This window comes from Setaria viridis, chromosome 8, assembly GCF_005286985.2.
Source record: "Setaria viridis chromosome 8, Setaria_viridis_v4.0, whole genome shotgun sequence".
Lineage (NCBI taxonomy): Eukaryota > Viridiplantae > Streptophyta > Magnoliopsida > Poales > Poaceae > Setaria > Setaria viridis.
In genome coordinates this window covers 38,684,492-38,697,433 of record NC_048270.2, presented here as the reverse complement: position 1 = coordinate 38,697,433, position 12,942 = coordinate 38,684,492, and the positions used below count along the sequence as shown (strand labels likewise).

General features: G+C 39.6%; 1 protein-coding gene across 1 annotated transcript; it reads left to right on the top strand.

Moving 5' to 3' along the window:
* Window positions 1-3,110: 3,110 nt before the first annotated feature.
* Window positions 3,111-9,536, top strand: LOC117833036 (beta-D-xylosidase 1). Its single transcript, XM_034712377.2, has 2 exons — window positions 3,111-3,714; window positions 5,053-9,536. Exons 1-2 carry the CDS (start codon window positions 3,337-3,339, stop codon window positions 5,194-5,196), a joined length of 522 nt encoding a protein of 173 aa, XP_034568268.1. The 5' UTR covers window positions 3,111-3,336; the 3' UTR covers window positions 5,197-9,536.
* The last annotated feature ends 3,406 nt before the right edge of the window (window positions 9,537-12,942 follow it).

The window sequence follows — 12,942 nt, the reverse complement described above, 5'->3', positions numbered from 1 at the left end:
ATACTCTCTTTGTGCGATCTGTCTTGGCATTGCATTTCATTGCATCACAATGCATGGCATATGGAGTTAATTCGCCGCTTGATAGCCGCGACCGTACCGGTACAGCATCGTTTATTGGGCATAACGATGCAGCTTCATACTTTGTTGAGTATGAAGGCAGGAGACATGGCATTTGCATTGCATTTGCATTTAGGGTGCTATCGGTTTTCTATGGTATTTATTTGGCAGTGGTGGTGAGAAGTGAATTTTCTCCAAGGTTTGATGACGAATTGGTTTTATTTATGTATGAGGGTGTTGGAGTTATTATTATTATTATTCATTGAGGAGATACACTTACTGATAATAGTTAAACCATGGTCTAATGAACTTGTAGTTTAAATAGCTTGTTAAAGCTAGTTACTTGCTGAGATTTTATATCTCACCCCTATTTTTTTGTTATCCTCTCAGGTACTTGATGGATGGATGCTTTGCTTGGGGGTTGGGAAGTAGCAGCACGTCACACACTTCTCTTTAATCAAAATCCTCTAGTGTGATACTGTAATATTTAAGTCCTTCTCTATGAGAGTCTATTTGTTGCTTAATGATGGTTAAGCTTTGTTAAACCTTGCCTTAATCGTTTGAATATCATGTTAGGATCTTTTATTTATGCTAGTATGCTTTATCTATTTTCATATCTTATTGTTTCTTGCTTCCGCGGTGTTCCTGATTTAGGGAAGGTGCTGTCAAAAATCTGTCCCTTTTGTCCGGTGTGGCTTAGTAGCATCCTAAGGTGGTGTTTGTTTTTTCTTGGGGTGTTACACTCTGCTTTCCTCCCATGGATTGGATTGGATCGGATCAACGTCAAGAAAGCGAGCGGAGATCCGTAGCAGGAAACCGACCGACCGTCTGGATGAAGCTGTCAATTTTATCAACGCTACCTTATCCTCATCAGTCATCAGGGTTGGTCAAATCGGCAAGTGATTCTTTCTGTGAAAGCTACTAATTGCTCAACCTAGCTGCTGTTCAAGCAAGAGTAGCTTTCAGGCTGCAGCAATCTTCTTCATCAGGGTAGTAAAGACAAAAACAAAACATTTGGCGGCTGGATAAACTTTCTTAATCACACAATCAACTCTCTTTTTTCTCGAGCACTGTTAAGAACCTAATCAGATCACGATTAGGTTCAGAGATCGGAAGCTGTGTGCTGCGATCATTCAATGAACCGTTGCTGTAAAGGCGTTCGGTGACATGAAAGGCAATTCGATGCATGGCAGTATTTGGTAGTAGGAGTATTGGACGAAGCAACCGCTGGAGAAATCCCGTACGCCGTGGCAGGTTGGCTGCCCGCCCGCTAAATCTGACCATTTAATAACGGTAATCAGTTAGACTGTTTGTTTTAGCTTTCTACTTCTGGCTGTTAGAAACCGGAAAGCTGGTCCAAGAAGCTGAAAAAAACATGGCCTTACTGGCATGAATTTTGTGCCGTGTGTTTCCAAACATCTTCTTAACTCGTACAAGCACACGCATGGTTTTCGCCAAGTAGTACGTAGCAACATTTGGGCGGTGAATTTCAGCAGTTTTGCATGGATTTATGTGCGTTTTTTTGGAACGTGTTCTGAACTCGTACAAGCGCGTACATGCTTCTTTTTTCCATGTACGTATACACCAACATTTTTGCGCTGGGATGATAGCGGCGCTTGAGGCTGTGGCCAGAGTGGTTGCATGCGTGCTACGTACGTCTCGCTCCGGCGACACGCCGACATGTTTTTGGATAGAGAAGTATCCTTTTGTTGGTCTTTTCTTGCATGTGGTCCTTCAATTCATTTCATGCCATGAATATCTCCACCTCTCTTTCTCTTTCTCTTTCTCTTTCACAAATGTGTACGTGCTGATGAGGCTGGTTGCTAAAGGCGATGACAGCCTCTTTTCACGGTACATCAACCCAAAAGCTAAAAAACAAGGCGATTTGATATCATAGCCATTTACTTGGTCACTGTGTGCATCATAACCACCACGAATTTGTTTGGAACGAGTGGATTTCAGATAGCTTCTGTGCTTTTTGTTGGGATGAATTTTGCGTCAAATTGTCTATCAAAAGCACTTGTAGTTAGTAAACATCAAGGGATGGTTGAAAGAGTGCTTCTGGATGAAAGGGGCCGGGAAAGGTGGCAACAGGGTGCCTCTGCTTTCATAGTAGTAGTAGTAGGCAATAAAGATCCTCTTTTTCCTTGCAACAAAAGATGGTACTCTGCAACGGTGCAAGTACTGTGATCTTAACCTCCATGGCAATTAATCTCAGCACAAAATCATACACTAATTCATGTGCCATCCTTTAACTGATATATCCTCTAATAAATTTTTATTTTTTAAAAAAACAAAAAAAATTACTTATTGTCCCTGCAAATTCTGAAACCATTACCAAGGTGGTTTGCTAATCATGTTGTGCTTTGTCCTGTCCTTGGCACACATTTAGCCCTTGTTTAGTTCACCCCCAACTCCCAACTTTGATACTATGCAAAAAGAAGATTCCCCATCACATCAAACTTGCGGTACATGCATGGAGTACTAAATGGAGATGAAATCAAAAACTAATTGCACAGTTTTGTTGTACTTTGCGAGACGAATCTTTTGAGCCTAATTAGTCAATATTTAGACAATAATTTATAAATACAAACGAAACGCTACAGTGTTGCTGCAGTAATTTAGGTGCACCCAAGTTGGGCAACTAAACAAGGCCTTACCAGTCAGTTTACCTGCCTTTCTCAGCAATTGAGGCCTTGTTTAGTTGCCCAAAATTTGGAGGTGCAAAATTACTGTTGTAGCACTGTAGCACACTGTAGCGTTTCGTTTGTATTTGTGAATTATTGTCCAAATATTGACTAATAAGGCTTAAAAGATTCGTCTCGCAAAGTACAACAAAACTATGCAATTAGTTTTGATTTCATCTACATTTAGTACTCTATGCATGTACCGCAAGTTTGATGTGATGGAGAATCTTCTTTTTGCCTAGTATCAAAGTTGGGAGTTTTGGAGGAGCCTAAATTCCTCAAGACATAGCAGACTGCACAGAACTGTCACGCAGCAGTTACAGTCCTCCAAATCTACTAATACCAAGATAATTAAGTAAACAATATCATATGAAATAGTAGCGGTTTGTGACCTCTTCAAAAAATGAGAAGGAACAGAAAAAAGAGAGGAGGATATTCTTTGCTTTGCAATAACCACCATCTTCTTCCCCTGCGGTGGTTGCAACTTGCGGCGCTGCCTGCTCGCTCTATATAACCGCACACTGCCCCGCCGCTCCATCTCCACAAGCACATTGCCGCCTCCCTCCGCCGTCCCATCCCGCCGCCGGCAGCCATGCGGCGCCGCACCCTCCTCCTCCTCCTCCTAGCCGTCCTGCTGGCCGCGACGGCGCCGGCGGCGACGGCGCGAGCGGCGTTCGCGTGCGCCCCGGGCGGCCCCGCGACGTCGCTGCCGTTCTGCCGTCGGTCGCTGCCGCTGCGGGCCCGCGCCCGCGACTTCGTGTCCCGGCTCACCCGCGCCGAGAAGGTGCGGCTGCTGGTGAACAACGCGGCCGGGGTGCCCCGGCTGGGCGTGGCCGGGTACGAGTGGTTGTCGGGGGCGCTGCACGGCGTGTCGGTCAGGGGTCCGGGCGTGCGGTTCGGCGGCGCGTTCCCGCAGGTCATCGGCACCGCCGCGGCGCTCAACGCCTCGCTCTGGGAGCTCATCGGGCGGGTAAGTATTTGTACGCGTTCGCGTTGGCGTGGGGTGGGTCGTTCGCTTCACGCCTTCACCGTGCGCTCGCCGGCCGGCGGCGGCATTGGCGCGGGTCCTGCCGGCATTGCGCGCGCCGCCGTGGACTGGAGGCTTTGGGTTTCTTTTGTCGTTGCTTTGCTGCGGTCTCCGTCGTCGCGCGTGCATGTGAGGCTGCCACGCGCTGTGTTGCTCGCTGGGCGCCGCGCCGTCTTTGTCTCTGGGGGGCCGGATGCTTTCTTTGGCGCCATGCATTGGGCTCGTCTCGTTCGTTCCAGTGCAGCCAGACCACAGTCGCTAGTGCGGGTGGCTGTAGCCTACTAGTACGCCGTCTGGTAGTGGCGCCAGCGGACCGTCGGATCGAGAACTGCCGGTGCGGTTCCGAGCACGAATCTTAAAGGCCGTTATGGTCTTTTTTTTTATCTCGGCGGTTAAGAACTTGTGATGATATGGTTAGGAGCCTCAGTTTTTACGTGCTCTAGAGCTGAAAGATTGGAAATATCTTCCGTTAAAAAAAGATTGGAAATATCTTGATGTGATGTGATCACCAGGAGAGTGACGCGGTAGGTACGCGTGGGCCCACCATGTCAGGGAGGCGCCCAATGAGACGCGAGTCGTACGGTCTTCTGTACTGTGCACGAGTGGCCCCAGCAGCAGCAGAGAGCAGAGGTTGAATGCTTGCTTTGGTACCAGTCTACCGGAGCAGCAGAGCATCTCCTTCATCAGTCCTGCTTCTCCTTGGTGGCGTGGAGCCTACACTGCACTACACCAATGTCCATGTGCGATGAGTGATGCCATATCCCATAGCAATAGAGTAGTGATGGAGGAACCCGAAAGGGAGCCGGCAGTGGTTGTTGCTGCAGCTTCTTCCTTGTTTGGCCCGGTCCTGGCATTTTTGGGCCTGGAACGAGATCAAAGCTAAAAGTCCCTTTTCCAATCCAGTTACCGTGTTGGGATGTACTCACGAAGAATACGTATTGGGATGTACTCGGGAAGACTATAATATAAAAGTAACTCTCCAATAATAATGAAAGTGATATATTTTGAGATATTCCTATTAACTGGTTATTGAAAATATTTATTGGGTGACCGCTAGAGATGCTCTAATGGGACATAAATATCGATAATTTCCTGTAAGAAAAGAATGATCCAACTGATACACGTAGGTTAGTAAGTACACGTTTAATTTAAAATTTGACAAGTGCTTCTAATTTGATTTTATCAATTTTTTAGATAAAAATTATCTCTTTTCTTATGCTCTTCGAAGCAAACAAGTTTGAACAATAGTAGGATGTTACTACTAATGGTGGGTATTCTCAGAACACTTCTGAGGTGGTGGTCTTCATGGAGTATTGGAGAACGGAGTGGGAGTGGAGGTCTTGTGTCTTCGTTGATGGTGGTGGTCGTTCTTCTTATGCTTATGATGCTGGTATCCAATGCTTTGCTCGGCTTCTCCTTTTATAGCCCGAGGAGAGCCTTCGGGAGACTCCTCAATTATTTATCTCTGTTGTTGCCTGGATAGCTGGACGTTGCTGCATTCTTCAATAATTGTCCTGGCTATAGTTGAATCACTGTTTATTCCTTTTGTGCTCTGTTCTCTATCGTGTACTATCTTCCCATGGCATTCTGCATGCTGCTTGCTATGGTTTTCCAGGGTCGAATGATTGACGTCGCAGACTTCAATTACAAATATCATGGCATGTGTTATTCTTCCCACGGCCGAATTGTTGTTAACACTTTAACAACACAGAGAATATATTTTTATGTGAGACCGAATATTCTTTTATAAAAAGCTATATTTTCATATTTATTCACTTTCTTCAATATCGGGTTCTTCTGGTTGCCATAATTCAAACCATGACAACAATTCACGATTTTTCTTTCTTAACTCTTATTCTTGACTATCACCTCGGATATCCATCATATCATCGTCACATATTGGTATATCCATTTTTAATTCATAATCTTTATATATATTTTTAAATTTTTCATCTATTTCAACCATTATTTCTTCCAAAATTTCTTCCTTTAAATTTTTGTTCCACTGGGGATATATTGATTCAAACTTTTCTTTTAGCTTCTTCTCAATATATTCTTCATTCAATGAATCTGTCTCTTTCTGTAAGACTTCTTTATATGTTGGTATCCCGGATGGTCCATCTTCTCTTATATTAATTCCAGGTAAGCTTAACTTAACCTCCTTTGATTTTTTATATTTTTTAATATATTCTTTTGCTGCAGGCTCTAAAAAATAATTCGCTCCCAAAATATTTCTAGCATATGAGAGTGCTTGATCAATATCAGTGTATTTTTTCCATAATATTCCTCCATCTTTATCTTTTTCTATCTTTTGAGCTATGACATGCTCATATGATACATAAATTCCTGGAGCCTTTCCTTTATATATGACATATATAGGTCTTTTCTCTATATTTTTAGGAGTCTCTTTTGGTTGTATTAAACCATTAATTGTATGAAAATATTCAGCTAAGCTATTTAGTATAGCTAGCATATAACCTTTATCTTCTCGTTTGTTATTATATTGATACCAGAAATTATCTAGTATGCATTCTTGTACTTCATCAAGTACAATATGATCTCTGGGCTTAAATTTATATGTATTTGGTGGAAATATTCTTAATTTGTTTTCTGCTCCAAGACAAAACAATCACCCCCTGTTGGGCTTACTCCTCTCTTCGTTCCTGCAAAATAGATGACCAAGAGAATATATCAGGAATAGTATTATCTTTTCCTTTTATATGCTCAAATATTACTTTATATCCATTTCCTGTAATAATATCTTCAAATAAGACCCATCTTCTAGTTGAAATTTTCTTACTATTAATTTTATTGTAGTATCTACATAAACTAAAGACAATAAATAATACTGATAGGGAAATATTAGTTGTAATTAATGCAATAAATGCTTTTAGATTATACCTAGGATTTAAAGACTTCACAGTAAGGACATATTGTGAAGCTATATGTAGATACTACAATAAAATTAATAGTAAGAAAATTTCAACTAGAAGATGGGTCTTATTTGGAGATATTATTACAGGAAATGGATATAAAGTAATATTTGAGCGTATAAAAGGAAAAGATAATACCTCTCGGTCATCTATTTTGCAGGAATGAAGAGAGGAGTAAGCCCAATAGGGGGTGATTGTTTTTGTTTGGAGCAGAAAACAAAATAAGAATATTTCCACCAAATACATATAAATTTAAGCCCAAAGATCATATTGTACTTGATGAAGTACAAGAATGCATACTAGATAATTTCTGGTATCAATATAATAACAAAAGAGAAGATAAAGGTTATATGCTAGCTATACTAAATAGCTTAGCTGAATACTTTCATACGATTAATGGTTTAATACAACCAAAAGAGACTCCTAAAAATATAGAGAAAAGACCTATATATGTCATATATAAAGGAAAGGCTCCAGGAATTTATGTATCATATGAGCATGTCATAGCTCAAAAGATAGAAAAAGACAAAGATGGAGGAATATTATGGAAAAAATACACTGATATTGATCAAGCACTCTCATATGCTAGAAATATTTTGGGAGCGAATTAGTTTTTAGAGCCTGCAGCAAAAGAATATATTCAAAAATACAAAAAATCAAAGGAGGTTAAGTTAAGCTTACCTGGAATTAATATAAGAGAAGATGGACCATCCGGGATACCAACATATAAAGAAGTCTTAAAGAAAGAGACAGATTCATTGAATGAAGAATATATTGAGAAGAAGCTAAAAGAAAAGTTTGAATCAATATATCCCCAGTGGAACAAAAATTTAAAGGAAGAAATTTTGGAAGAAATAATGGTTGAAATAGATGAAAAATTTAAAAATATACAGAAAGATTATGAATTAAAAATGATAGACCAATATCTGATGATTATATGATGGATATCCGAGGTGATAGTCAAGAATAAGAGTTATGAAAGGAATATCATGAATTGTTGTCATGGTATGAATTATGGCAACTAGAAGAACCCGATATTGAAGAAAGTGAATAAATATGAAAATATAGCATTTATAAAAGAATATTCGGCCTCACATAACAATATATTCCCTATTGTTAAAGTGTTAACAACAATTCGGTCGTGGGAACAATAATACATGCCTTGATATTTGTGATTGAAGTCTGCGACGTCAATCATTCGGGCGTGGAAGACCATACCAAGCAACATCCAAAATGTCATGGGAAGACAGTACACGATAGAGGGCAGAGAGCGAAAGGAACAAATAGTAACTCTACTGTAGCTAGAAAAGTTATTGAAGAATGAAGCACCGTCCAGTTGTCCAGGCAATAGCAGAGATAAATAATTGAAGAGTCTCCCAAAGCCTCTCCTCGGGCTATAAAAGGAGAAGTCGGGTGAAGCATTCAACACCAGCACTAGAAGAACTAGCATAAGAACAACCACCACCATCATCATCGCTCGATCAGCAAAGACCTCCACTCCCACTCCACTCTCCAATACTCCATGAAGACCGCCACCTCAGAAGTGCTCTGAGAATATCCACCATTAGTAGTGACACCCCACTACCGTTGTATTACTCCACCACCTTTGTAAAAGTAGAATAAAGGGAAGTCGGTGAAGCTCATCACACGGTTGTAAGGTAATCCCTAAGGTTTCTGCTAAGTGCTTGGGGTTTTCCAAAAGGGAAAGTCGTATGTCAGCTTGTCCCGTGGAAATGGATTAAACTGTCCTGGTAATATCCGTGCCTTCCTTTAAGCTCGTTCATATAGAGCGATGTCTCTACGCTAGGGACCCTAGAGGAGAAACCTCTCTGTGTGTCGTTCTTGTGTTAGCCCTAGTAGCGGCGTTTGAGGAGAACCCTGTGTGTGCAGAGAAGTGTTCCCTTCGGATGGAACTGCCTGGGGAGACGGTAGAGCCGGAGTCCTGTGTGTGCGTGGCTGGGGATGGTGAGGGTGAAGATCGGGCTAGCCTGGTTCTAAAGCGAGCCAGCGATGCATGCGGTGAGTACCGAGTAGGAGTAACACAAAGCATAGCAGTACGACTGGCTGAATTTTTGGTCTCGCCAACCTGCAAAGATCCTGTGAATCGATATAGTCTAATTAAGCTATATCCTAATCACGCACCCGTGCATATCGTGAAAGCGACCCATAGTGTTGAATACTTACGCAATAGTGCCCAGAATACTTAATAGTTCCCAAGTGCCACTCATCTTGAAGTGATCCACCCACTCAAGGATAAGTGCTCAAGCATTGTTCATATTCATATTTTGAATAGTGTGCTTAATATAAATAGTATCTCATACCTTGAATAGTATCCTGAATTTGAATAGTAGCAGTGAACAGTAACTCAAATATTCAATTTCCTGAAATCTCTTTCCGTCCTGGTATCCTGGAGCCTTTCCTTTATATATGACATATATAGGTCTTTTCTCTATATTTTCAGGTGTCTCTTTTGGTTGTATTAAACCATTAATCGTATGAAAATATTCAACTAAGCTAGTATAGCTAGCATATAACCTTTATCATCTCTTTTATTATTATATTGATACCAGAAATTATCTAGTATACATTTTTGTACTTCATCAAGTACAACATGATCTCTGGGCTTAAATTTATATGTATTTGGTGGAAATATTCTTAATTTATTTTCTACTCTAAAACAAAAATAATCACCCCTTGTTTGGCTTACTCCTCTTTTCATTCCTGCAAAATAGATGACCGAAAGAATATATCACGAAGGTTATATGCTCAAATATTACTTTATATCCATTTTCTGTAATAATATCTTCAAATAAGACCCATCTTCTAGTTGAACTTTTCTTACTATTAATTTAGTATCTACGTAGAGCTTCACAATCTGTCCGTACCGTAAACTCTTTAAATCCTATGTATAATCTAAAAGCATTTATTGCATTAATTACAACTAATATTTTCCTATCAGTATTATTTATTGCCTTTAGTTTATATTTCCCTGAAGCGTACCTACATAATTTTTCTTCTATTTTTTGAGAGTATCTATGTGGCTTTTGTTTTAATAACATCAACTTAGGCATGAAACAAACTGCGATAACAATCAGCTGTAAGCCGGACTTCTTTCACCCTCCCCATGTGGCTATGATTATTGCCATCTCACGATATATCAAAATAAAAAAAAGGGATATGCAGGAGTGTTTTGTGCTAGATACGAGGAAGGAGAGAAGAGCGGAGACAAGACGGGATTAGGGGCCGGCTTAGGGCATGGAAGATAATCACAATTGACTGAAGCGACGTGTTTCACGGAGGAAGGTCCTTTCGCTCCAGATCATGATGGCACAAATCACTAGCTATTGCAGACACTGATACACACCAACTGGGGCCCTGACTTTTGGGGGGCCTGGGACGGCCGCCCCGTCCACCCTGCCCCAGGACCGGCCCTGGGCGGATGGATGGAAATTGGAATTCCTTCTTGGCCACTGCCAAAGTGCCAAGCCAATGGCGAGACCGCGCAGCCATGTGCAAAGCCAGCCTAGCCAAATCTAACAATCCTTTTCAGAACCCATACCATTTCTCCTCTTATCCTAAATAGAAAAAAAATATCTTGGGTAAAAAAAAAAGCAAACTGGTAAGCAAAAAGGTGGCACATCTTAGAAAAAAGACGATGGAAAAGCCGACGCCATGGCAGCAAAGCAACGGCCATGGTGAAGTGCAGCAACTAGGCTATTTTGCTGCAAAGAGGGTAGTGGTTCCATTCCCTAGTAGGGACACTGATGTTCTGACGTCCTTGGCTGCCTGGCTGCCTGGCTGGTTCGCTCCTCGTTTCGGCATGCGCACTTTTGCCATCTTCCAACACTCCAAAACATGCCACTCCCAACTACCGTCACCAACAATGACGGTTTCAAAGATTGTTCTTGGTTTTTTACGGGGAGTTAATAAAACCGTCTCCTAGTAAGTTTTTTAGAAAAACCAAACCTGAAAAAATCGAATCCTTAATGACTAAGGGAGTGTACTAAGGGAGTGTTTGATCTTTAGTTCGGACTAAAGTTCATGTCACATCGAATATTCGAAGGTTAATTAGGAGAACTAAACATGAGCTAATTATAAAACTAATTACACAGATGGAGGTTAATTCACGAGACGAATCTATTAAGCCTAATTAATCCATCATTAGCATATGTTTACTGTAGCATCGCATTATCAAATCATGGACTAATTAAGCTTAATAGATTCGTCTCGCAAATTAGCCTCCATCTGTGCAATTGGTTTTCCAATTAGTCTATGTTTAATCTTACTATTATTAATTGGAGGTTCCTTTTGAAGCCTTCAGGTGAAGCCACCTAGGATTCCTAGGTGGACACACTCTAGAAAAAGAGAGAAATCCTAGAAATTCTCACAAAAAGCAAAACATCCGACCATCGATCGATAGATTCAAATCATCATAGCCATTGGATCTATTATATTTTCTAAAAAAATTACCCACCTATGCCATTATAAAAATAGCCTAATAAAGTAACCCCTAAATCTATATATAAATTACCCACCTCTGCCATTATATAAATAAACTAAAGTAACCCCCTAATCTTCATCAAAATTACCCACTTATGATATTATAAACAATATTTAAAATAACCCCCTAATTTGCAACTGAATTGCCTACAACTATTACTTAAAGAACTTAAAGTAACCCCTTAAATTTGCATCTATATTACCTACACATGCTATTATTAAAAATAACATGAGGTAACCTACGTTTGAATCAAATAACCTTAATTAAAAATATACAACATTATATGATTCAAAATTGTCTATATCTTACACTATTGGTATACGATATAATAATTAAGGTCTATATGCATGATGTGTGTCACCATTTATAAGGATATAAAGTGATGGGAATATAGATTTCTATGCTAAAATTGTATCTCAAACATAGGGTTCATTAAACAAATTTAAGTGCATACCTGCGATCCAAAGTGAAAAGTTAAAGATTATAAATGTGGATGAAAATATTATAAAGTAATTACTAACTAAAATCTATCACAATTGGATGAAGATATTAAGTATATATCTACATAAGTATTGTGTTCGAATATTTAACAAATGAGAGGTAGCCTATGGTAGTAGTTTTGTAGTAATGTAGTCTCATTTCTTTTTCATTGGAGACTCTGCATTAGTTCCCACGAGACAAACTAGAAAAAAGAGAGAAATTCTCATAAAAATTAAAAACATCAAACACCAATCCTTTAAACTCTAATAATCATAGCCATTGATCTATTATATTTTCTAAAAAGTTACCCACCACTGTCATTGTGAAAATATTAAAAAATGAGCTCTAAACCTATATCTAAATTACCGAGCTCAGCTATTATAAAACATAATCTAAAGTAACCTCATAATATTCATCCAATTTACTAATACACATCATTATAAAACATAACTTAAAATGTCATTCTAAAATTTTATCTATGTTACCCACGTATGTCGTTATTAAAAATAACATAAAGTAAACATCTAAATCTTAATCTAATTATCTTCATGTGCATCATACAGAAATGTCAAAAAGTAAACTAATATATGATTCTAAATTACATATTTATGTCATTGGTAATATAAAAATACTAAGTTAAAGTATATACACATGATGAGTGCCACCATTTAGACCATTTATGCATATACGTGCGGAATCGATGAAAAATATTGATTTGTATGCTAAACATAATGTATGGAGGATTGGAGTTGTGATACAAAATGAACAAGTATGAATGTGGATGAAAAAGTGCATAGAGTAATTATTAATTAAAAATCAATCACAACTGGACAAAGATAGGTATATAAGTATTATGTTGAAGTATTGGAAAAATAATAGAGCAGTAGGTAAAAAATTTTGATTATTAGCTAAGAGTTTAATTTCTAAATAATTTTAAATACAATAACTTCTAAAAACATTAACTCGTGCGGGAGCACGGGTTGATGGACTAGTACTCCTAATTAGTATCTAAACATTCGATGTGATAGGAACTCGAAGCAACTAAAATCCAAACGGAGCCTAAAATGTCGACTCTACTGCTACATTTTTCTGAATTGTTGGGCATGTATCTGCTGTTTCGTCTTGAAGATCTTGAGCAAGTTGCAACTTGCAAGTGGCCTTGCTTCTGATGTCTGAACCATCATCGCCTCGCCTGCGTCCTCTGCCTGTGCATGTCGAGCAGCAGCAGTAAACATGTCTGCCGAGTCCCCTGTTCGA

What these genes read in the sequence shown, in the direction of transcription:
- LOC117833036 (XM_034712377.2), top strand. Translation starts at nt 3,337, where the DNA reads ATGCGGCGCCGCACCCTCCTCCTCCTCCTCCTAGCCGTCCTGCTGGCC. An exon ending in TCTGGGAGCTCATCGGGCGG is followed by an intron (nt 3,715 to 5,052) that starts GTAAGTATTTGT and finishes GGGTATTCTCAG; the next exon opens with AACACTTCTGAGGTGGTGGT.